General features: G+C 35.9%; 1 protein-coding gene across 27 annotated transcripts in view; it reads left to right on the forward strand.

The window, feature by feature from the left end:
* LOC108710881 (protocadherin gamma-B5) overlaps nucleotides 1-27,280 on the forward strand; it is a 234,383-nt gene that overhangs the window by 122,982 nt on the left and 84,121 nt on the right. For 2 of the 27 annotated variants that reach the window (XM_041586105.1, XM_041586108.1), the window contains exon 1: nucleotides 474-3,056. The exons of 18 other annotated variants lie outside the window; for them this stretch is intronic. In XM_041586105.1, the coding sequence (XP_041442039.1) occupies nucleotides 624-3,056 (2,433 nt within the window). In that variant the 5' untranslated portion in view covers nucleotides 474-623. Of the gene's footprint in view, nucleotides 1-473; nucleotides 3,057-6,371; nucleotides 8,938-10,047; nucleotides 13,348-15,738; nucleotides 18,512-21,126; nucleotides 23,703-27,280 lie in introns of those variants that run through there. 7 more of the 27 variants (XM_041586129.1, XM_041586133.1, XM_041586127.1 and 4 more) reach the window with 4 other exon arrangements.

The following is a 27,280-nucleotide window of genomic DNA, read 5'->3' on the forward strand; positions in this document are numbered from 1 at the left end:
AACACACGGATGACTACTATAAGGACAATTTTATATTTAATCTGACACATCTTCACAGTGCTCACTGTAAAAAAAACTTTCCGAATATTTAGGCGGAACCAATTTTCTTTAATCAGAATGAATGACCTTGTGTCAGCTGGAAAGACAAACACAAATATGAACCTTTTATGTAGTCTTTACTCAACTATATACTTTTACTGGGCTATAGCTATAGATATCATAGATCGCCAAGCCACAGATTAAAGGGTCATACTTTGTTAACATAATTACAATTACAATTAATATGATAAAATCATTATTTTCTAAGTATCAAAAATTAAGACTTTAAAATAATTCATCAAGAATCTTCATTCAAGATTTATTTACAAACTATGCACAATATTACAGTTTAATTTTTTCTAACACATCTGCAGTTCCACATTTGTGCCTCACAGCGCCGCTGTTCACTAATATTAAGAAGCCTTGGAGATCCAATGTTCAGATTTGCAAGGAGGGTTCACAATGATTTTAGCTTTTGATACAAAGGATTCATTTGTGTGTGGTGTCTTGGGAAGTGGATTATAACTGGTTTGCCTCTAACTGGAATACAAATACAGCAATAATTGTCTGTTTGGATATTTCTGATGCAAAGAATGGCTGAGAGGGATGTCCAGCAAACACAAATATTTAAAGGATTCATGTGGCAAGTAATGTTTTCATTTCTATTTTCCTGTCTTTCTCATTCAGTCTCTGGGCAGCTTCATTACTCCATTTTTGAAGAAATGCAAAAAGGCTCAATAATAGGGAATATAGCTAATGATCTTGGAATAAATGTTAAGGAAATTGCAGCTAGAAAATTTAGAATTGATTCTCAGCTGTCTGAGACATATTTCATTGTTAATTCTGAAAATGGGAATTTAAATGTTGCAGACAGGATAGACAGAGAGGCTCTGTGTGAGGCAACAGAGGAATGTTTTCTTACATTTGATGCTGTGATCGAGAATCCTCTAAATATTTTCCATGTTAGGGTTGACATTAAGGATATAAATGATAATACCCCAAGATTTATTCAAGAAAAAACTGAGCTAGAAATTAGTGAGCACACCTCACCAGGAGCAACATTTCCTTTACAAAATGCAGAAGATCTGGATGTGGGAGTAAATTCTATGTTGACCTACAAACTCAGTGCCAATAAACATTTTGTACTAGGGGAGAAAAAGAGCAATAATGGGAGAATATTTCCAGAATTGATTTTGGAGACAAGTTTAGATCGAGAAACACAAAGCAACCATGAGCTGATATTATCAGCGTCTGATGGCGGAAATCCTGTGCTAACAGGTACAATCCTCATTAAGATTACTGTGACTGATTTCAATGATAATTTACCTGTATTCACACAAGAAATATACAAAGTGAATATAAATGAAAACATCCCAATACATTCTACAGTTCTTCACGTTAAGGCAAGTGACAAAGATGAAGGTATAAATGCACAAATAACATACTCTTTTAGCACAACTGCAACTAATGTGCTCCGTATATTCGCTATCAACTCAAATACTGGAGAAATTACAACAAAAGGAAATGTGGATTTTGAGGAGGTAAAGTATTATGATATTTCTGTTCAAGCTCAGGATGGCAGTGGCTTAGTTTCACGTGCTAAAGTCTTAATACAAGTTATGGATGAAAATGACAATGCTCCACGGATATCGGTTTCCTCAATAACCAACCCCATCTCTGAGGATTCTCCAATTGGCACTGTAGTAGCATTAATTAAAGCACATGATCTGGATTCTGGAAAAAATGGGGAAATTGATTGTGAAATAATAGATGCGATTCAGTTTAAATTATTGGCTTCATCTGGAAACTTCTACAAAATCATTACAACAAGCACGTTGGACAGAGAAAAAACTCCTCATTATAATATCACTATTCAGGCTACAGACCAAGGCTCTCCACCACTTTCTTCTCTGAAAACTATCAGACTGGATGTTTTAGATATCAATGACAATCCACCAAACTTTGAAAAATCCAGTTATGTTATCTATGTAACAGAAAATAATCAACCAGGAGCATCAATATACAGTATCCAAGCAATGGATAAGGACACCGAAGATAATGGGAAAGTTGTCTATTCCATTATTAATAACAACACAGAAGAGTTTAGTTCTGTCTCTTATATTTCTATTAACCCTGTAACTGGGGTTATTTATGCATTGCAGTCATTTGATTATGAACAGGACAGAGAATTTCATATCCAAATCATGGCCAAGGACAATGGGTCACCGTCTCTGAACAGCAGAACAATGGTGAGGATTTGCATTGTTGACCAGAATGATAATTCACCAACAATTCTCTACCCCTCACCAGATGTTGGTGGATCTTCAGCTTTTGAGATGGTTCACTTTTCCTCTGAACACGGGACTTTAGTGACTAAAGTGGTGGCAGTAGACACTGACTCAGGTCACAATGGTTGGCTCTCTTATCATTTTTTGCAGGATTCGGAAACATCACATTTTATCATTGATCAATATACAGGAGAAATCAGAACATCTCGAGTTTTTCAAGAAAGAGACATTTTGAGGCACAAAGTTGTGGTGATAGTAAAGGACAATGGGACACCCTCTCTCTCAGCCACTGTTACACTGACTCTTATAGTTGCTGATAATTTTCAGCATGTGCTTCCTGAAATTAGTAACCAACCCATGAAATCAGATTCTCAGTCAAACATGCAAATTTACTTGGTCATTGCCATAGCTCTGATCTCTTTTCTCTTCATGTTGACTGTGATATTTGCTGTCATATCTAAATACAGAGAATCAAAAACATCTACATCATTTAGCTCAATGGCCACATATCCCCAAATAGATCATAGTTTTATTCCTCAATTTAATTTTGGTACTTTGCCTCTCCCTTACTCTTATGATGTCTGTGTATCTCTGGACCCAAGTGAACATAATTTTGCTCTTCTGAAACCTCATAACAATGTCCCAGTTGAAAATTTAATTGATGCTGATGATTCTGGGGTTGGAACTGAAAGTGTTGAAGGGACTGCTCCTGCTGGTGACATTGTGCAGGTGAGTCACTAGGTTCTATTTTTGTGTGCATTTATGTGTGTGGAATTGGTAGGCATGGCTTCAATTTGAATATCTACCATTTATATGGTATTCATATCTTATATAAAACAATAACATGTTATTTTATATCCTTAAACTAAGCAACTCTTTTAAGAATGATATAATGAATAAATGGCTCAAAAGGCAATATTTTAGAAGTCTTCTAACTCAAACTTCTAGCTCAAAAGTCTTCTAACTAACTTCTAATTAGTTCCCATATATCTGTAGGCTGTGTATCTAGAATACCTTAACCAACTTTATGCTTTAGGACATTGCAATGCTTAAAACCAAATATATTATTCTTATACCGGTACATACAATTCAGGGAATCATATTGATTCCAACACTGTTGACAAGAATATATTGTATAACTTATTCATCATTAATTATTAACTCACCATGAGTTAATTATTGAACACAAGTATTGCTAAGATGTGTTTTCATTAGTAGTGACAATAAGTATAGTTACAGCTCTAACACAGAATTGTTTTTTTAAACAATTTAATGTCTGTAACAAAATAATTGCTTGGACATGGATTTTGAAATATGGTTTTGTATTTGGAATTAAAATTCCTATGAATTGTATTTAAGGAATTTTAGATATTTGGACATAAGTATTTTTATATACCACACAGGAATATTTTGGCTTTGTAAGTTAGAGTAGGACTACATTGACATTTTCAGCACGATTCGAAGTGCTGAGACAAAAGGTCTGCGACAAGTCGCATGTGACAAAAATAAGGTAAGTGAATGCATTGTTGCATGGTATCCAGGTGTTGATCCGAAGTGACACAACTGTCGGATGCAGACGCAATGTGCAGCACCTGCATCCGACAAACATGTCATGTCGGATCAATACTGCAACACCATGCAACAATATATTCACTTACCTTATTTTTGTTGCAGGCGTTTTATCGCATCAGATCTCCCCGAAAACGTCCATGTAGTCCTACTCTAAGTTGAAACTGGCATATTGTGGCAAAATAAATGACGGTGAAAAACATTGACTGGAGTGGGAATCAAAGGTCTCCGTGAGTTATTTTGATATATAATTTTTGTCTTAACCCTATGTGCCATACTTATTGGGGATATTGTTTACTGTCAACATGACATGTCTACCCATCACCATATAATTGTATAACTATATTCAGGCTTATTCCATGTTCCTCCTTAAAGTCATTTTTGATATTCAATTGCCTGATGTTTTATCTGTTATATGAGGCATACTAGTTTCAAACCAATAAATGGGCACATGGCCATGGTATATGTAAGTTTTATTTTTTTAAGGTATCATACATGATATCTGAGATGTGAAAATGGGATAATGTAATAAGAGGAGCCTCTACTGCTGCTAAACAATAACAACCATGCAGAAAGGTTTGATTTTCAGGTCCGCTATTTAAAAGCAAAAATCTGATTCCTAATTGGTTACAAGACCTGAACCATACTTTGCTCCTTTATTTACATTAACCTCAACATTTGCTTATTTTGTTGTAGTTTAAAAACATATACAACAACTTAATAACTGACAGACTATAATATAGCAATTGTTTAAATAAACCATTTGCATTCATGATTCTTGACTTTTTCAAATGTTTTATGTGCTAAATGTATGGATGGTAACTATTATATTTAACCTGTATGATTTAGGTATAGTATATTTATTGGTACAGTGGTACTAGTTTAACCTCAACAAGCTGAAACTTTTTTAAACATTAGGCAGGGAAATGGTACTCTTGGTCTGGGGTGAAAGGGCAGAAGGGTGGAAGGCCTGGCGGGTAAAGAGTGAACTGTGCGCCGCAAGCAGCTGTCTACTCGCTGCTATAAATCTCTTCTATACTGGTGCCGGAAAACTGCAAGGGAAGGGAGGTGTGGGAGTGAGCAGGTGACCTGCGCTATTAAGTCCTCCCCCTTGCCGACATCCACTGTATACTGGTGCCAGTAAAACTGCAAGGAAAGGGAGGTGTGGGAGTAAGCAGGTGACCTGCGCTTCTAAATCCTCTCCCTTGCCGGCATCCATTGTATTCTCCACCGATATTGCACATTTTTGTGCGCATCCAGAGTGAGCAGTGCGGTCTCAGTTTTGAGAGACCGATTAATTAAAATACTTATTGCCCGCTGTAAATAACTCGGTTAAGATAATGGGTTAAGCGACCATTGCGGGGATATCACTAATAGTACCAGTAATAAACACATATGTGTAACCAGTGGTACCTGGACATTATGTAAGCTTACTTAATCACTGGGACGATATCCACAGTTTGGAGTTAACCTCCTACTTCACAAGCACACACTCTATGTAATAAACCTATACTAGCGGTGCCCTAATCATTAATAAACACGCCGTTGGCCCCTACCTGACCGCACCATTAATTGATCTAACAGTGACCACCTTAACTGTTATAATCAACCCAGTATAGAGTTTGTGTTAACCGTTCATAAGCTGATGGCCCAGAGTCATAACACCTTTTCTATCCTAACTATTTTTTAAACATTTCTTTTCGGTTCATTTCGATTTTAGCACTTATAGTAAAAGTTAAGTTTTATCTTTTTTTATTTGGGACTCTCAGATGGAGTTAGTGGAAAGGTGCAACTGATGGGACATACTTTCTCTTCTTGATTTACATAAACTCAACAACAGCTTGGCATTGTGGAATGTGTACAGATTCATATAGTTCAACTATAAATTACACCTACTAATTTGAGGCACAGGTTTACTTGTCTACAATATATACAGTACATCGGTAAAAGATTGAATATCTTTCTTTCTCTATATAATAATTCTTCTCTATAAGTATCTTAGCTAAAATGAATGGGGCTGTAAATTCCGTGAGCAGTTAACTTCTTATAATTGCACACATTTTGTAAAAGCAGCAGATTTGTAGCTTGACATATGACACTTTGAAATGCACAATAACTTGGAAATTGCATGTATTTTTCCTATTAATTACTAAGGGGTCACATGGTTCACTAAATGGATATTTATGTGTATTGTGCAAATAGTTCTCTCTTTCTCTCCTTAAAGCATTTTTAATAAAGTGCCTATTTTTAAAAAGGCCCAAACTTGTATATTAATAATAAAATATAAAACAAACATATCCAAAAAAGGCATAGACAGTAATGTCAAGTCGATTCACAATATATAATATTGCTTAGGCATATCTCTAGTATATATTATCTGCAGTTCCACATTTGTGCCTCAAAGCGCCGCTGTTCACTAATATTAAGAAACCTTGGAGATCCATTGGCACTTCCAGAAAGCAGACAGTGTACAGGTTTGCAAAGAAGGATCACAAGCATTTTAGCTTCTCATTTGGAAGATACATCTGATTTTGGTTTCACAGGGGAGTGAATTTTACCTATTTTTTCAAATACAGCAAGAAATTATTTGGGATATTTGTTCACACAAAGAGTGGCTGAGATGAGAATCCAGAAATCACAAACATGCAAAGGATTCAGACAAGGATGGCAAGTAATATTCCTATTGTTATTTTCCCACCAATGTCATTCAGTCTGTGCTCAGCTTCAATACTCAGTTTTTGAAGAAATGCAAAAAGGCTCATTGATAGGAAATTTAGCAAATGATCTTGGGCTAAATGTTAAGGAAATTTCTAATAGAAAACTCAGAATTGTCTCACACCTTTCAGAGAAATATTTCAGAGTAAATGTTGGAAATGGGAATTTAAATGTTGCAGACAGGATAGACAGAGAAGCTCTGTGTGGAGCAACAGAGGAATGTTTCCTAACATTTGATGTTGTGATTGAGAATCCTTTAAATATGTTCCATGTTAGAACTGATATTAAGGATATAAATGATAATGCACCAACATTTGCTCATGAAAAAACTGAATTAGAAATTAGTGAGCACACATCACCTGGAACAAGATTTTCTTTGCATAATGCAGAAGATCTCGATTTGGGAAAAAATTCAATTTTGACATATAGACTCAGTGTTAATAATTATTTTATATTGGGTGAGAAATCCAGCTCTGATGGCCGAAAATTTCCAGAACTGATTTTGGAGACAAGTTTAGATCGGGAAACACAAAGCAACCATGAGCTGATATTAACAGCGTCTGATGGTGGAAATCCTGTGCAAACAGGTACAACTCTAATTAAGATTATTGTTACTGATTTCAATGACAACTTTCCTATATTCACACAAGAAGTATACAAAGTAAATATACATGAAAACACACCAGTAAATTCTACAGTCCTTCATGTTAAAGCAAGTGATAAAGATGCAGGTATCAATGCACAAATCACATATTCTTTTAGTACAACTGCAAATAATGTGCTCCGTATGTTTGCTATTAATCAGAGAAATGGAGAAATCACAACAAAAGAGAATGTGGATTTTGAGGAAGCTAAATATTTTGATATTTCTGTACAAGCACAGGATGGTGGTGGCCAAATGTCCCATGCCAAAGTCTTAATAGAAATTATAGATGAAAATGACAATGCTCCAGAGATTTCAGTCACCTCAATAACTACCCCAATCTCTGAGGATTCAGCCCCTGGCACTGTGGTAGCATTAATTAAAGCACATGATCTTGACTCTGGAGAAAATGGGGAAGTGGACTGTCAAATTATTGGTGCATTTCCTTTTAAACTGCTGTCTTCATCTGGAAACTTTTACAAAATTATTACTACAAGCAACTTAGATAGAGAAAACACCTCACATTACAATATTACCATTCAAGCTATGGATAAAGGCTCTCCTCCCCTTTCTTTTCGAAAAACCATCACATTGGATGTATTGGATATAAATGACAATCCACCTCTATTTGAAAAATCTTCATATGTTGCCTATGTTCCAGAAAACAATCAACCAGGTGCCTCAATATACAGTATCCAAGCAATAGATAAGGACATTGTAGAAAATGGAAAACTTTTGTATTCTATCATCACTAACAATACAGATGAGATGCCATCAATTTCTTATGTTTCCATTAACCCAGTAACTGGTGTTATTTATGCACAACATTTATTTGATTATGAGCAGCACAGAGAATTTCAAATCCAAGTCATGGTGCAAGACAACGGATCTCCCCCTCTAAACAGCAGTGCAATCGTGAGAATTTGTGTTGTTGATCAGAATGATAATTCACCAAGTATTCTCTATCCATCATCAGATGTTGGTGGATCTGCAGCATATGAGATGGTTCCTTTTTCCTCTGAACAAGGTTCTTTGGTGACTAAAGTGGTGGCAGTGGATGCTGACTCAGGTCACAATGCTTGGCTCTCTTATCATTTTTTACAAGACTCAGAAACATCACATTTTATCATTGATCAATATACAGGAGAGATCAGAACATCTCGAGTTTTTCAAGAAAGAGAAATTTTGAGGCACAAAGTTGTGGTGATAGTAAAGGACAATGGGACACCCTCTCTCTCAGCCACTGTTTCACTGACTCTTGTAGTTGCTGATAATTTTCAGCATGTGCTTCCTGAAATTAGTAACCAACCCATGAAATCAGACTCCCAATCAAACATGCAAATTTACTTGGTTATTGCCATAGCTCTGATCTCTTTTCTCTTCATGTTGACTGTACTGTTTTCTGTCATATCTAAATACAGGGACTCAAAATCCCCAACATCAATTAGTTCTATGAGCACATACCCCCAGATTGATCACAGGTTTTTATCTACATTTAATACTGGTACTCTGCCATTTCCATACTCATATGATGTCTGTGTAACACTAGATCCAAGTGAAAGAGACTTTGCTATTCTTAAACATCAGAACAATGTTCCAGTTGAAAGTTTAATTGATGCTGATGATTCGGGTATTGGAAATGAAAGCATTAAGGGAAATGTTCCTGCTGCTGACATTGTGCCGGTGAGTCATTGTCTTCTTTTCAGTGAATGAATGTTTGTATAAGTAATGCCCAGCATTACTTTTGATTGTTCGTAGAAATGTATATTTTACAGTTGTGTGATTCTGTGTATTACATGAAGGCTAGTGATCGGTGAATATGGGCCATTTTGCTTGAATGAAAAATTTGTGAAACAGAGAAATTATTTGCAAAACTGAAAAATTTCACAAAACAGCAAAAAAAAATTTGTGGGAAAATTCACGAAATGCATTGAAGTCAATGGGCGTCTAAATTATTTTGACGCTCGTCAATTAATTTTAATGGGCATCTGAATAGTTTTGATGCACAACAATTTTAATGCGCGCAACAATTTTGACGCTCGACAATTTTTTTCCCCGCTGGTGAATTTTCATTGCAGTTTTGTGAAAACATTTGTGGGAGGTGAAACACGAAAATTCTTTACCCCAATGCCTACTTTTACTAATAATGGTTACTAAATTACGGTGTCATTCTTATGTGTCACTAGTAGTCATCTGCACTAAGTTCTTGCTACTGTTACTAGAGAGCACACCCACAAACATTTGCTACTTTGCAAGGGGCTGTTGCCTCAGCTGTCTGATGCCGGAGAAAATAAAAGGCTTAGCGCTCATAAATGGTAGTACAAAAAATGTATGTATATTACAAAGTGCCTTGTTTTATACCTTGCAAGCAATACCTTGTATTCCATACCAGGATCTTTAAAACTTGTTTTTTGTTCCAGCGGAACTAAAATGGCTAGAGGATTTACTTTTACAGAGAGCGATGTGTATCCAGAGTTTATGCTGTGTGCTTTAAGTCATTAGCATCATGATTTATTTCAGTTACAACACCTGGACCAAACTTTACTCCTTTTAGTACCACCAGGTCTGCTTATGGGTCATAGGGCACAGGCACTCCTGGTTTTGTATTATTGTAGTTTAAAATCTTGAATAAATCACATGGTATTAATTGAACAATTTGCATTCTAAATTCTTAACTTTATGGCATTATATGCTATAATATAATATATAATATAATATCATATAACATGTGCTGTGTTAATAATGTAGGTTTAATTTATTTAGTTATTGCGTATTCTTAGTGGTACTGTACTAGCAGTTAAACCTTGAGCACAGCTAGGCATTGTAACATATATGGAACATGTACATATTTAAGTAGTTTTTGACACCTATAATAATTTGAGGCACAGGTTTACTTGTCTGTATACATGTACACCAGTAGCAGATGGAATGTCTTTTTTTCTCTACATAAAATTCCACAAGTATATCAGCTAAAAAGAATAGGGCTGTAAATTCAGCGTACGTTAACTTCTTATAATTGCACACAATTTGGGAATGCAGCAGATTTGAACATTGAATTCCGACACTTTGAAAAGTAAAATAAATTGCATGAATTTTTCCTGTTCCTTACTAAAGGATCATATGTTTCCTAGCATTACTATTTAAGTGTACTTTGACAAATATTTCACCATTATCATAAAGCATTTTTAACAAAATTACTATTTCTAAAAAGGCCCAAACTTTTGTATTCATAATAAAATTTTAATAATTGCATATCTGCGAAGGCCTATACAGAAATATCAAGTCTGATTATCATATATAAGTGTGTATTTTTAAAAAGGCCCAAATTTTTAAATTAATAATAAAATGTAAAACAAACATATCCAAAAAGGCCTATACAGTAATATCAAGTCGAATCACCATATATAATATTCCTCAGGTATATCTCTATTATATACTTTCTGCAGTTCCACATTTGTACCTCAGAGCGCCGCTGTTTACTAATATTAAGAAACCTTGAAAATCCATTGGTTCCATTGTAAATCAGACATAGTTCAGTTTACACAGAAGGATCACAACCATTTTAGCTTCTCATACAGAAGATTCATCTGATTTTGGTTTCATAGGGAGTGGATTTTACCTTTTTTCTGTATATAACTGGATTACAAATACAGCAGGAGAATATTTGGGATATTTTTCACACAAAGGATGGCTAAAAAGAAAATCCAGCAAACACAGACATACAAAGGATTCAGACAAGGATGGCAAGTAATATTTTTATTTCTATTTTCCTACCAATGTCATTCAGTCTCTGCTCAGCTGCAATATTCCATATTTGAAGAAATACAAAAAGGCTCATTGATAGGAAATTTAGCAAATGATCTTGGATTAAATGTTAAGGAAATTGCAGTTAGAAAACTCAAAATTGTTTCACGCCTTTCAGACAAATATTTCAGAGTAAATCTTGGAAATGGGGATTTAAATGTTGCAGACAGGATAGACAGAGAAGCTCTGTGTGGGGCAAGGGAGGAATGTTTCCTTACATTTGATGCTGTGATTGAGAATCCTTTAAATATATTCCATGTTAGAATTGACATCAAGGACACCAATGATAATGCACCAAAATTTGCTCAGGAGAAAACTGAATTAGAAATTAGTGAGCACACATCACAAGGGACAAGAGTTGCTTTGCAAAATGCAGAAGATCTCGATTTGGGAATAAATTCCCTTTTGACATATAGACTCAGTGCCAATAACTATTTTAAGCTGGGGGAGAAATCCAGCTCTAATGGAAGAAAATATCCAGAATTGATTTTGGAGACAAGTTTAGACCGAGAAACACAAAACAACCATGAGCTGATATTAACAGCATCTGATGGTGGAAATCCTGTGCAAACAGGTACAACTCTAATTAAGATTACTGTTACTGATATCAATGACAATTTGCCTGTATTCAAACAAGAAGTATACAAAGTAAGCATACTTGAAAACATTCCATTCAATTCTTCAGTTCTTCAAGTTGATGCAAGTGATAAAGATGCAGGTATCAATTCGCAAATCACATACTCTTTTAGCACAACTGCTAATCATGTGCTCCGTATCTTCTCTATTAATCCAAATAATGGAAAAATTACAACGAAAGGAAATGTTGATTTTGAGGAAGAAAAATATTATGATATTTCTGTACAAGCTCAGGATGGCGGTGGCCAAATTTCACATGCCAAAGTCTTAATAGAAATTATAGATGAAAATGACAATGCTCCAGAGATATCTGTTACCTCAATAACTACCCCAATCTCTGAGGATTCTGCATCTGGAACTGTGGTCGCATTAATTGAAGCACATGATCTAGACTCTGGAGAAAATGGGCAGGTTAACTGCCAAATCATTGGTGTGGTACCTTTTAAACTATTGGTATCATCTGGAAACTTCTACAAAATTGTTACCTCGAGCACCTTGGATAGAGAAAAAAACTCACACTACAATATTACCATTCAAGCTACAGATAAGGGTGCTCCTCCCCTTTCTTTTCAGAAAACCATCAGATTGGATGTTTTGGATATAAATGACAATCCACCTGTATTTGAGAAATCAAAATATGTTGTCTATGTACCAGAAAACAATCAACCAGGAGCTTCAATATACAGTATCCAAGCAATAGATAAGGACACTGAAGAAAATGGAAAACTTTTCTATACCATTATCACCAGCAATACAGAAGAGCTTTCTTCAACTTCTTATATCTCTATTAACCCAGTAACTGGTGTAATTTATTCACAGCGATCATTTGATTATGAGCAGGACAGAGAATTTGAAATCCAAATTATGGCAAAAGACAATGGATCACCATCTCTGAATAGCAGTGCAGCATTGAAAATTTGTATTGTTGACCAGAATGATAATTCGCCAACTATTCTCTACCCATCACCAGATATTGGTGGATCTGCAGCATATGAGATGGTTCCTTTCTCCTCTGAACAAGGTTCTTTAGTGACTAAAGTGGTGGCAGTGGATGCTGACTCGGGTCACAATGCTTGGCTCTCTTATTATTTTTGGCAGGATTTAGAAAAATCACATTTTGTCATTGATCAATATACAGGAGAGATCAGAACATCTCGAGTTTTCCAAGAAAGAGATGTTTTGAGGCACAAAGTTGTAGTGATAGTAAAGGACAATGGGACGCCCTCTCTCTCAGCCACTGTTACATTGACTCTTGTAGTTGCTAATAATTTTCAGCATGTGCTTCCTGAAATTAGTAACCAACCCATGAAGTCAAACTCCCAATCAAACATGCAGATTTACTTGGTTATTGCCATAGCACTGATCTCTTTTCTCTTCATGTTGACTGTACTGTCTGCGGTCATATCTAAATACAGAGAATCAAAATCCCCAACATCAATTAGTTCACTGAGCACATACCCCCAAATTGATCATAGATTTCTTCCTCAATTTAATACTGGTACTTTGCCATTTCCATACTCTTATGATGTCTGTGTAACAATGGATCCAAGTGAAAGAGACTTTGCTTTTCTTAAACCTCCTAACAATGTTCCAGTGGAATGTTTAATCGATGCTGATGATTCAGGTATTGGAAATGAAAGTGCTGTTGTGCAGGTGAGTCACTTCTTAAATATATGACTTTGTTTTTAGGTTGCCCAGTGTGGTTTGAATATTTACTATTTCTGTGACTGCTAATTCATATCTATATAACAGTGGTATAGGATTTTACACTTTGAGTGACATTTTGTTTTAGGTGCAGTATAAACCTTAGGTCACATGACTCCATAAAGGGAAAGGAACACAGAGAGCATTACAATTTGTTTTGCTCTTACTAATATCTTCTCTTACTGAACTACTCAAATTTAGAATCTAACACAATTGAAAGGCACCTTTTTAGACATATTTGACCAGCTCAGCTTTCTTTTACCCGAGATGCTACATTCTTTTCAATGGTTTTGTATATTTTGCACGCCACATTTCTAACCCAACTTCACTATACAATATACCGTATATACTCGAGTATAAGCCGTCCCGAGTATAAGCCGAGGTACCTAATTTTACCTCCAAAAACTGGGAAAGCTTATTGACTCGAGTATAAGCCGAGGGTGAGAAATGCAGCAGCTTCTGGTAAGTTTCAATCAAAAAATTGAGGGTTTCTGCTCCCATTGGAGGTGTCGGCGTCTCGCTTTTGGATGCTGGCGACCATTCTTGGACGCCGGCGAATATTCTTGGAGACTATTCTTGGATGCCGGCGACTATTCTTTGATGCTGGTGACTATTCTTAGGCGCCGGCAACTATTCTTAGATGCCGGCGACCGTTTTTTGCGCTTGACCCGAGTATAAGCCGAGGTAGCGTTTTGCAGCATATTTTGGGGGCTGAAAAACTCGGCTTATACTCGAGTATATACGGTAGTACTTAATAGTAATAAAGAAAAAGTGTCATCAAGACTGAGAATTATAAGTAAATTTTAGAAACTGAATTAACACTATTGTTTGAGTCCCAAAATGTTATGTATTTATTATTGTTAGTAAATATTGTTAGTAAAATAGAAGGATTGTAAGCCTTGGAATAATATGTAGTTTGTTGTAAAATATAATAGACTCTTTAATTCTAGTTTTGAAAAACTTACTTTTTTTTTGCTCTGGGAGCTTTATTTTAAAACATTAGAGCAAACTAAATGGTTATCATATGTGGGGGCCACGGGCATCTAGTTTTACATCTTATGGACAGGATGCAATGTACAAAGAGAGTCTAGTCAATGGAAGTTTTAAATTCATGGGTCCCTTGCACTTCTTCCCAATGTGACTTACACCTAACTACCTCATTTAAACAAATAGGAATGCACAAAAACATTTGTATCTGCTGTAGGTGTATATATATATATTAATGAAACATATTATTGTAGTTAGTACTTGTTCTTACTTGCCTGCAATAAACCATGTTAATGTTGAGACTAGAATTTGTTTATGTAGATGATATAATATGAGACTTATGAGCACCTTTAACAAATTAAAAGTTCAAAATTGCAAGTGACCCCTATTCATATATATTCATGTTACTCCTCATCATAACTGTGACCCTGACCTATATTTGCAAATCTTAAATTGGACAGTTATAATTGTATGGAGTTTGTATGCATTGGCGGGTCCCAGTGATAATGCATTAATCTATTAAACGGAGCACATAATGGCACTTTTGTTAGAAAATAAACCAATCCTTTGGTGAACCCTCATACTAGATGTATAATTACTATGATATTTCCCTATTCAGGACACTTTCATGTCTGTAAACAATGCAGCATATCTGCAACTGCAACTCCTGCCTGTAGCAGTTATAATGTACTTCCTCTTTGGTTTTACTGTGTCTTAAATATATGCGCAAAATACAATCAGGGTGTTACTTATCCTAGTATGAACAGGGCTTACAAGGCCCTTATCTCATTGCCAAGTGCATCTTGGATATAGTTACCTATATCCAGCACATGTATGATATAGCACTGATACCTGGCAGTAGTGCATGTGATTGTTTTTTTTTTTTTTTGCATTACCAGTTCTTAATAGCAGAAATATCTTAACGGAATTACTATTTTACATGGGTTCTGATAAATGGGAAGTGATCATATTACTATATTACATATGGCATGTTTTTCCTCTGTAATTATCTTTTATTTAGAATGTTACAGAGATTATTTATCTTTCGCATCAGTTCCCATTGAATGGAGGAATCAAAGGTCATTTTTATTAGAAGAATTGAACCTGCGTGTTCTGTTTTGGTGTCTGGGAGACACTGGAAGAACATACTTACTACAGATTGGTCAGAGGTCGGAATTAAATAGCAGTACTGCAAAACTGCAATGATAACCATTTTTGATTACCCAGGAAATAAATAGTTTCTAATGTAACCATTCATTTATACTGTCCACAGTGTATAAAAACCCAAAGTTTTTATTCATTTCTAAAATTTGTTAAAATACATACAATGTCAAGCAACCATGTGTGTTACTTCTGTAACTGCATGTAAAAAAAAACATAGTTGCAAAGGTTTTTTATTGTAGTACATTAGACACCATGTATAGCACAATTCAAGTATTTCTACAATTTATATTATCTGCAGTTACACATTTGTGCCTCAGAGCGCCGCTGTTCACTAATATTAAAAAACTTGTAGACCCATTGGTACTGCTAGAAAGCAGACATTGTACAGATTTGCAAGGAGGGATCATAGTCATTTTAGATTTTCATAGAGAGGATTCATCTGCTCTTGGTCTTATATGGTTGTGGATTTTACTTTATCTTTACAATTGGATTAAAAATACAGCAAGAAGCTTCACATTGGATACTTCTCATATAAAGAATAACTGCAAGGAAAATGCAGGAAACACAGACATGCAAAGGATTCAGATGGCAAGTAATCTTTTCATTCCTATGTTTATGCCTTTGTCTTTCAGTCTCTGCTCAGCTGCAATATTCCATTTTTGAAGAAATGCAAAAAGGCTCATTGATAGGAAATTTAGCAAATGATCTTGGATTAAATGTGGAAGAAATTGCAGCTAGAAAACTTACAATTGTTTCACATCTTTCAGAGAAATACTTCAGAGTGAATCTTAGAAATGGAAATTTAAATATTGCAGAAAGGATAGACAGAGAGGCTCTGTGTGAGGCAAAACAAGACTGCTTTATGACCTTTGATGCTGTGATTGAGAATCCTCTAAATATTTTCCATGTTAGAGTTGACATCAAGGATATAAATGATAATCCACCAAGATTTGTTCGTGAGATGATTGATCTAGAAATTAGTGAATTTGCCTCACCAGGAACAAAATTTATTTTACAAAATGCAGAAGATCTGGATTTGGGAATTAATTCTGTCTTGAACTATAAACTCAGTGCCAATAAGCATTTTATAGTAGGAGAGGGAAAAAATAATAATGGAAGAACATTTCCAGAACTGATTTTGGAGACAAGTTTAGATCGAGAAACACAAAGCAACCATGAGCTGATATTAACAGCATCTGATGGTGGAAATCCTGTGCAAACAGGTACAACTCTCATTATGATTACTGTGACTGATCTAAATGATAATTTTCCTGTATTTACACAAGAAGTATACAGAGTAAATATACATGAAAACATCCCAATAAATTCTACAGTTCTTCATGTTAACGCAAGTGATAAAGATGAAGGCATCAATGCACAAATCACATACTCTTTTAGCACAAGTTCAACTAATGTGCTTCGTATATTCATTATTAATCCCAAAAATGGAGAAATTAAAACAAGAGGAAATGTAGATTTTGAGGAAGCAACATTTTATGACATTTCTGTACAAGCTGAAGATGGTGGCGGTCTTGCTGCCCATGCAAAAGTTATCATAGAAATTATAGATGAAAATGACAATGCTCCAGAAATATCAGTTACTTCAATAACTACCCCAATCTCTGAGGATTCTGCACCTGGCACTGTGGTAGCATTGACTAAAGCACATGATCTTGACTCAGGGGAAAATGGGGAGGTTGACTGTGAAATCATTGGTGTGGTACCTTTTAAACTATTGTCAACATCTGGAAACTTCTATAAAATTGTTACTACAAGCACATTGGATAGAGAAAGAAGCTCACATTATAATATTACCATTCAAGCTACAGACAAAGGCTCTCCTCCCCTTTCTTCTTGGAAAACCATCAGATTGGATGTTTTGGATATAAATGACAACCCACCTATATTTGAAAAATCAACATATGTTGCTTATGTACCAGAAAACAATCAAGCAGGAGCATCAATATACAGTATCCATGCAGTAGATAAGGACACTGAAGAAAATGGAAAGCTTTTCTATTCTATTATCACCAGCAATACAGAAGAGCTACCAACAACCTCTTATGTTTCCATTAACCCAGTAACTGGCGTTATTTATGCACAGCGATCATTTGATTATGAGCAGAACAGAGAATTTGAAATCCAAATTATGGCAAAAGATAATGGATCTCCACAGCTAAACTGCAGTGCAATAGTGAGAATTTGTGTTATTGACCAGAATGATAATTCACCAAATATTCTCTACCCGTCACCAGATGTTGGTGGATCTGCAGCATATGAGATGGTTCCTTTCTCCTCTGAACAAGGTTCTTTAGTGACTAAAGTGGTGGCAGTGGATGCTGACTCAGGTCACAATGCTTGGCTCTCTTATCATTTTTTTCAAGATTCAGAAACATCACATTTCATCATAGATCAATATACAGGAGAGATCAGAACATCTAGAGTTTTTCAAGAAAGAGATGTTTTGAGGCACAAAGTTGTGGTGATAGTAAAGGACAACGGGACACCCTCTCTCTCAGCCACTGTTACACTGACTCTTGTAGTTGCTGATAATTTTCAGCATGTGCTTCCTGGAATTAGTAACAAACCCATGAAATTAGACTTTCGATCAAACATGCAAATGTATTTAGTAATTGCCATTGCACTGATCTCCTTTCTTTTCCTATTGACTGTGTTTTTTGCTGTCATATCTAAATACAGAGAATCAAAATCCCCAGCATCAATTAATTCACTGAGCACATACCCCCAGCTTGATCACAGATTTATTTCTCAGTTTAATACTGGTACTTTGCCTCTACCTTACTCTTATGATGTCTGTGTAACACTGGATCCAAGTGAAAGAGACTTTGCTTTTGTTAAACCTCCTAACAATGTCCCAGTGGGATGTTTAATTGATGCCAATGATTCAGGTATTGGAAATGAAAGTGCACAAGGAGCTATAGGTGATACGACCATGGCAGAGGTGAGTCAGTGTTTCAGTAAATTATATTTTCAAAAAAATAACTTAATTTGGCATTGTTTCCGAGACAGTCTATGCAAACATAAACAATTATAGTTATATTCAACTTTTCTACAGCTTCATGCTATGCAAGGGGTTGTCATCAACTGTGTTAATAGGTATATTTTGTAAAATGTTGTCATTTAAGCAGATTTAAAGATATTAAAGTTAATTGCAAATGAAAGCAGCATATTCTGTCCCTTTTTGGGCAGTAAATAATAGGCTTGGTTGCCTTGGCACAAGTATCTTGCTGTGGAATACTTCTTCCCTTAGCGCCAATGAGCATGTTCATGCAGAGAACGATTCTGGCCACCTAGGTATCTCATGAATATAGTGCTGTCAAAGACTGGTCATGTTGTATTTATAAGGGAGGGCTGCAGGTTTCTGCACTCCAGAACAGAGCGCTGCATCAATTCATCTAGGGTGGACAGCAGGATGAAAGTGCAAAATCAGGATTGAGCTTAGCTTTTTTGTACTTTGCACCATGCCTTTCATGGACACAAATAAGGCCATTCAGGTCTGCAGATATTATGTGAAGTCCCAGTCTGTTACTAATTCAAACTTGAATTATTTTGGAAGAGGAAGCGCTCATATTGGGTTTTTCGTATTTTATGCACATGTGCTAAATTAGAGGCAGGTATAATTTCATTCTAGCTTTATAGTCATTGCTTTTATACCTAAATGTGCAGCTGGAATGAGAGTAAAGTTTGAGTTTCAGTGCTGAATTTTTATAGAAATTTCACTAATAAATTTTAAATAATTTTTCCTGGGCCACTGATTTAATGTTCTGAATACCTAAAGCATTTGTAATGTAAAAGAAACCAGTAAGAATATGTGTCCTCTTGTGATGTGGTATGTGGCATATCTTGCATGTAACCTACACATTCAGCAGTCTGATACAGTTGTTTATTGTGATGTGTATGTGGCAGCCATAATTTGTTGCAACAGTGCATATTTTCTTGTATGTTTGCATAAATGCAGTCGTAAAATTAGTAATTGCTTTATTCTTTAAAGGATGTAAAATTAATTTACATTAATTGTATTTGTACTTGTTACACATCTTTACATATTTACTAAAAATGATCACGTTCACATTACATGGACCATTTCATTATTATAAATATTTATATAGCATACCTCCCAACTGTCCCGTTTTTAGCATGACAGTCCCTCTTTTGACAGCTCAACCCGCAGTCCCTTGTTTGTACTGGAAAGTCCAGTTTTTCTCTGCACTGAACAGCCAGAAAAAGAAACAACATTTCTAACTTAATTGGCTTTTGACAGAGAGCCCAGAACAGCCTCAGGTTCATATAAGATACTTTGTAACAAATTTGAGATAAGCAAATAAGTAATTGTAATAATATAAGATAACAGGTCCCTTGGGAAAAGTTAGACTCGAGCTTAATGGGCAATTTACCTTCACTAGCAAAACTGTAATAACTGGGGAAAAAACACAGAAATATGTTCAAACCTGCTAAATTTTGTAAAATGAACATGGTAATTAGGGGGTGTGGCCACAAAAATGGGCATGGTCAAAAAAAATTGCCAGCACTCCAACTTTTTTGTCCCTCTTTTTATTTCCAAAATTTTGGAAGGTATGACATAGCATCATTAATATATACAGTGTTCAGAGAGATTACATCTCATTCTATATTGCCCATGCCCCAGTGGAGCCAACAGTCCCAGGCCCCTACAACACAAACACAGTATAAGGAGTTAAGTTTCATGAATACTTTTGAAATGTGCAAGCAACTGCAATACGAGGAGAAAATCCACACAGACACATACAAGCTACTACCTTCCTCAATACATCCAATATCCCAGTTCTGCAGGGCAACAATTTTAACAACTTTACTTTTATATTGCCCTTCCTTTTCCTTACCAAGGAATAACATCATTCCTTAAATCACCATTCATTTTGGCTTGTCCTTATAGTGTACTATCTCTATAAATACAATCACTAATTCTAAAAATAATCAGACAAGTGTTACTTTCACAATTTGATTTTAAAAATGTGTGTAGATTTGTGAACCATTTGTAATTTTTAGTGGATTTGCTTTGTGGATTTGCTTTAGTGGATTTGTACTGGGTTCAGATTTTACAAGATATTTTCTGAATCATTAGTTTCTCTCTTGACTTGTGTTTTAGTAATTTGTGATGCTATGCTTGTTTATATTTTAAAAAATATATTAATATGTTTGGATGTTAAAACTCAGTTCTGCCATTGCACTTTAACACGATATACAGAAAGAGCTTTTGATAGCACAAAGCAGTGGAATACTATCTGATGTATTGTTTTATTGATCTGTTTGGAAAAAAGTGCCTATTCTTTAAGCACAAAAATATTACTGATCTTTTATGTCAAAATGTTTCAAAAGGTTTTGTTCAATGGGCAAAACATTCTAGAGCTGGCAATCCAGTAATTCTCAGTTTTTGATATTTGATAAGTTGATCTTATATTTTAGGTATTTCTGTATATTTTCTGCAGTTCCACATTTGTGCCTCAGAGCGCCGCTGTTCACTAATATTAAGAAACCTTGGAGATCCATTCTATTGTAAAGCTGACATAGTGCAGATTTGGAAAGAAGGATCACAAGCATTTTAGATTCTCATACAGAGGATATATCTGCTCTTGATCTCACAAGGTAGTGGATTTTACATGATCTTTCACTTTTGAATTGGATTAAAAACCCAGCAAGAAGCTTCATTTGGAATATTTCACATATAAAGACTAACTGAAATGAAAATGCAGCAAACACAGACATGCAAAGGATTCAGATGGCAAGTAATGCTTTTATTCCTATGTTTATGCCTTTGTCTTTCAGTCTCTGCTCAGCTTCACTACTCAATTTTTGAAGAAATGCATAAAGGCTCATTGATAGGAAATTTAGCAAATGATCTTGGATTAAATGTTAAGGAAATTGCAGCTAGAAAACTCAGAATTGTTTCACGCATTTCAGAGAAATATTTCACAGTAAATGTTGGAAATGGAAATTTGAATGTGGCAGACAGGATAGACAGAGAAGCTCTGTGTGGGGCAAGAGAAGAATGTTTTCTAACCTTTGATGCTGTGATTGAGAATCCTCTAAACATTTTCCATGTTAGAGTTGACATTAAGGACACAAATGACAATCCACCAAGATTTGTACGTGAGAACATTGAATTTGAAATTAGTGAGTCCACATCAGCTGGAACAAGATTTCTTTTACAAAATGCAGAAGATCTGGATGTGGGAATAAATTCTGTTGTTACCTATAAACTCAGTGCCAATAAGCATTTTGTACTAGGGGAGAAAAGGAGCAATAATGGGAGAACATTTCCAGAACTGATTTTGGAGACAAGTTTAGACCGAGAAACACAAAGCAACCATGAGTTGATATTAACAGCATCTGATGGCGGAAATCCTGTACAAACAGGTACAACTCTCATTAAGATTACTGCAATTGATGTCAATGACAATGTTCCTGTATTCAAACAAGAGGTATACAAAGTGAATATACATGAAAATATATCAATAAATTCCACGGTTCTTTATGTTAATGCAAGTGATAAAGATGAAGGTATCAACGCACAAATCACATACTCTTTTAGTACAACTGCAGTCAATGTTCTCCGTATGTTCAATATAAATTCAAATAATGGAGAAATCAAAACTAAAGGTAATGTGGATTTTGAGGAAGAAAAATATTATGATATTTCTGTTCAAGCTGAGGATGGAGGTGGCCTTGTTGCCCATGCCAAAGTCTTAATAGAAATTATAGATGAAAATGACAATGCTCCAGAGATATCAGTCACCTCGATAACTTCCCCAATCTCTGAGGATTCTGTACCTGGCACCGTGGTAGCATTAATTGAAGCACATGACCTAGACTCAGGAGAAAATGGGGAGATCTCCTGTGAAATCATTGGCATGGTACCTTTTAAACTATTGTCAACATCTGGAAACTTCTACAAGATTGTTACTACAAGCACATTGGATAGAGAAAGAAGCGCACATTACAATATTACCATTCAAGCTACAGACAAAGGTTCTCCTCCTCTTTCTTTTAGTAAAACCATCAGATTGGATATTTTGGATATAAATGACAATCCACCTGTATTTGAAAAATCAACATATGTTTCTTATGTACCAGAAAACAATCAACCAGGAGCTTCAATATACAGTATTCAAGCAATAGATAAGGACACTGAGGAAAATGGAAAACTTTTCTACTCTATTATCACCAGCAATACTGAAGAGCTACCAACAACCTCTTATATTTCCATTAACCCAGTAACTGGCGTTATTTATGCACAGCGATCATTTGATTATGAGCAGGACAGAGAATTTGAAATACAAATCATGGCAAAAGACAATGGATCTCCATCTCTAAATAGCAGTGCAGCATTGAAAATTTGTGTTGTGGACCAGAATGATAATTCACCAAATATTCTCTACCCATCTCCAGATGTTGGTAGTTCTGCAGCATATGAGATGGTTCCTTTATCATCTGAACAAGGTTCTTTAGTGACTAAAGTGGTGGCAGTGGATGCTGACTCAGGTCACAATGCTTGGCTCTCTTATCATTTTTTTCAAGACTCAGAAACATCACATTTTATAATTGATCCATATACAGGAGAGATCAGAACATCTCGAGTTTTCCAAGAAAGAGACATTTTACGGCATAAAGTTGTGGTGATAGTAAAGGACAATGGGACACCCTCTCTCTCAGCCACTGTTACACTGACTCTTGTAGTTGCTGATAATTTTCAGCATGTGCTTCCTGAAATTAGTAACCAACCCATGAAATTAGATTCTCAGTCAAACATGCAAATTTACTTAGTAATCGCCATAGCACTGATCTCTTTTCTCTTCATGTTGACTGTGATGTTTGCTGTCATATCTAAATACAGAGAATCAAAATCCCCAACATCAATTAGTTCACTGAGCACATACCCCCAGGTTGATCACAGATTTCTTCCTCAATTTAATGCTGGTACTTTGCCATTTCCATACTCTTATGATGTCTGTGTAACAATGGATCCAAGTGAAAGAGACTTTGCTTTTCTTAAACCTCCAAACAATGTTCCAGTGGGATGTTTAATTGATGCTAATGATTCAGGTATTGGAAATGAAAATGTGCAAGGCGCTTTAGCTGATGCGGCCGTTGCAGAGGTGAGTCACTTTTTCAGTAATAACGATATTTCAAAATTGGCTGAAATGGCTAGAATTCATATCTATGTCAGTGAATGAAAAACAAGAGAACTATTTAATGCCACTGTAAAGGCAACCTAGTAGACATTTTTGATTGACTGTAAGTTAATACAAGTAATATTGTTGGTTATATGTATATTTTACATGTCAGATTCAGTCTTAGCAATGGATCTTGCATCTAATTACTTTTGATGAGTACATATTTTTTTCTTTTATACCTTGTTTTTGTGTGTTCTAACCAGTAACAATCTCTCAGAAATAATTCACAACCACAAAATGCTTGGCCAAACATTACAAATAACGTTAGTAAGATAAATAAGAATACATAACCATCTGAGTCAACTAAACAGGCATCATCTGCACCACATGACTGGGAGATCCCAATTCAGTTGGCAGAGAGGTCTCAAATGGGGAAAGGACCCTGGGGTTTTATGTTTATTTGCTCCACAGGAGAGATCTCTATCAACAGATTGGGACTCTCCATTTGTATATGCTCTAATAAACAATGAACACATATCATCATCATCAAAACCTTGGAACCCACTTCAACAAAATGTCTTTCTTCTGATGCAATCAATGGGAACTGCCCAGGTTCTCAATTTACACACCTGAAAGCAGACCTCAAGAGCTTATCTTATCAATGCTATTGGTATTTGAATACATACTTTGCCCCTCTATTAACAAAATGTTTCTATGAGAACTTTCAGAAGGTATAGACACATTGTGTAATTGACTTCAGGGCACCATGCCAAATCATAATTGAATATTAAGAGTTCAACAGTTCTTTTTCCAAAACAGTTTTATAGGTATAATTGAATATTTAAAGTTCAACAGTTCTTTCTGCAACAGTCTTTTATAAAATACCTTTATCAAAAATGACTCTGAGCCACCATATAATAAATACCCAACTCAACACTCTTCATTTCTGTATTCTATGAACTGTGACCGTTGCCTCTGCAGGAGTAAAGAATAGCCACCCACAGAAATAATTGAAAAAGACAAACAAGTGCATCCCTAATTGGGTATGAGAGAGTGACAGTCTGTACTCTACTAGGTCTCTAGCCATAGCCAATGCAGCATTGTTGTCCACATTCAAATTAAGTTTTACTTTGGTAAAGACAGTAGAATTCTTACAATATACAGTGGTTTGTGTGCCTACATTAGTAAATAACCTGTAGACCAGGGATCCCCAACCTTTAGAACCTGTGAGCAACATTCAGAAGTAAAAGGAGTTGGGGAGCAACACTAGCATGAAAAATGTTCTTTGGGTGCCAAATAAGGGCTGTGATTGGCCTTATAGTAGCCCCTATATGGATTGTCAACCAACACTGAGGCTCTGTTTGGCAGTACAACTAGTTTTTCTACAACCAAAACTTGCCTCCAAGCCTGGAATTTGAAAATAATCACCTGCTTTGAGGACACGGAGAGCAACATTCAAGGAGTTGGAGAGCAACATGTTGCTCACGAGCTACTGGTTGGGGACCACTGCTGTAGACCATTAGAATCTATTTTGCACAACTTCACAATCCTCATGTGTGCAGTATACACAAATAATGTAAAAGTACATAAGTGAAATCTGTATTCTTCTTCATGGGACCTCACGTGTGCCAAATCTTCTCATGTACTATGCTTTGTACTATTGTCCCCTAAGCACCAGTGAAACTTTCTTGGACTCTATAAATACAATGGAAGTTCTAAATTGTGGGGAGCATCATTGTATTCATGTTTATGGATATTTTGGCTGTTCCTCTGACCTACATGTGCAATATTAAATTGTAGTAACTGTGTGAAGCTTCTTGTGCCAGCATTAGTAAATTAATCCAGTATCGGATGCTGAAATTAGGCACTGATCTCTTAAAAAGCAGTTCTGTGAAAGTAAAATGGAAGAATATACTAAACCTTTGATGGGCTCAAAAGTCAGAACTTGTACAGTATATAAGGTATGAAATGTGTGTGGAAAATGATTGTATGTTTGACTCTTCATGACTGCAGATCATGCAATGCACATCCAGTTTCTAAAAAATTGTGGGTCATTTACTGTATAACATTTGCACAGTGCATATTTATTCGCAAATGGTTGCATTGCCCATGTTTTTTCCTGAACGCTAACATATTGCACTGCTCTGCCCATCTTTCCGGTGTTTGCAAATTTGCATTGTGAATAAATTTGCATTTGCATGAGTGCGCCCATTGTGACAGTAACTTAAATTCACCATTTGCAAAACTGTTTTGTGAATATTTTCTCCACCACCAAAGTTGTGGCATAATTTAAATGCCTTTTGCAATTTTTTACATATTTAAAAAGTTCTTATAGACATTCGCATTCCGAAAGAAAATTTGCAATTCTGCTTGCACACTCTTATTCAGCTTTATAAATGTAACCATGCACAGGCCACATGTATTCAATGTGCAAACCAATCTGATCTGCGCAAAGTTTATAAATGAGCCCCATTGTTTAACTTGAATTCTTATGGCACAGGAGCACATCTCATTTGTTTTTAATTTACCGTATATACTTGAGTATAAGCCGTCCCGAGTATAAGCCGAGGTACCTAATTTTACCTCCAAAAACTGGGAAAGCTTATTGACTCGAGTATAAGCCTAGGGTCAGAAATGCAGCAGCTTCTGGTACGTTTCAATCAAAAAATTGACGGTTTCTGCTCCCTTTGGAGGTGCCGGCGTCTCGTTTTTGGATGCCGGCGACCATTTTTGGACGCCGGCGAATATTTTTGGAGACTATTTTTGGACGCCGGCGACTAGTCTTGGAGACTATTCTTAGGCGCCAGCGACTATTCTTAGATGCCGGCGACCGTTTTTGCGCTTGAGGTAGAGTTTTTCAGCATATTTTGGGGGCTGAAAAACTCGGCTTATACTCGAGTATATATGGTATTTTGCTTATTCTACCTCTACTGTGTAGCTGGTATGTGGCTGTGTCTACTTTGTAATCACCATATATCAATTTTTCTAGAATATTTCACTGATGCATTTCACCTTCTATATTCTTGGCCTCTTGTTTAATATCCTTAATGCAAACCATGACATTTTTATAATGTACAGACCAGTAAGTTTATAATTATATTTTTGTCACAGAATAGGGAACAGTGTATTTTGCTTCCGTGCAAAGGAGCACATCTCATTTGTTTTTAATGTACCGTATATACTAGAGTATAAGCCGTCCCGAGTATAAGCCGAGGTACCTAATTTTACCTCCAAACCTGGGAAAGCTTATTGACTCGAGTATAAGCCTAGGGTGAGAAATGCAGCAGCTTCTGGTAAGTTTTAATCAAAAAATTGAGGGTTTCTGCTCCCATTGGAGGTGCCGGCGTCTCGTTTTTGGATGCCGGCGACCATTCTTGGACGCCGGCGAATATTCTTGGAGACTATTCTTGGACCCCCGCGACTATTCTTGGACGCTGACAACTATTCCTGTACGCCGGTGACTATTCTTGGACGCCGGCGACTATTCTTAGATGCCGGCGACCGTTTTTGCGCTTGACCCGAGTATAAGCCGAGGTAGAGTTTTTCAGCATATTTTGGGG

Source organism: Xenopus laevis, chromosome 3L, assembly GCF_017654675.1.
Source record: "Xenopus laevis strain J_2021 chromosome 3L, Xenopus_laevis_v10.1, whole genome shotgun sequence".
Taxonomy (NCBI): domain Eukaryota; kingdom Metazoa; phylum Chordata; class Amphibia; order Anura; family Pipidae; genus Xenopus; species Xenopus laevis.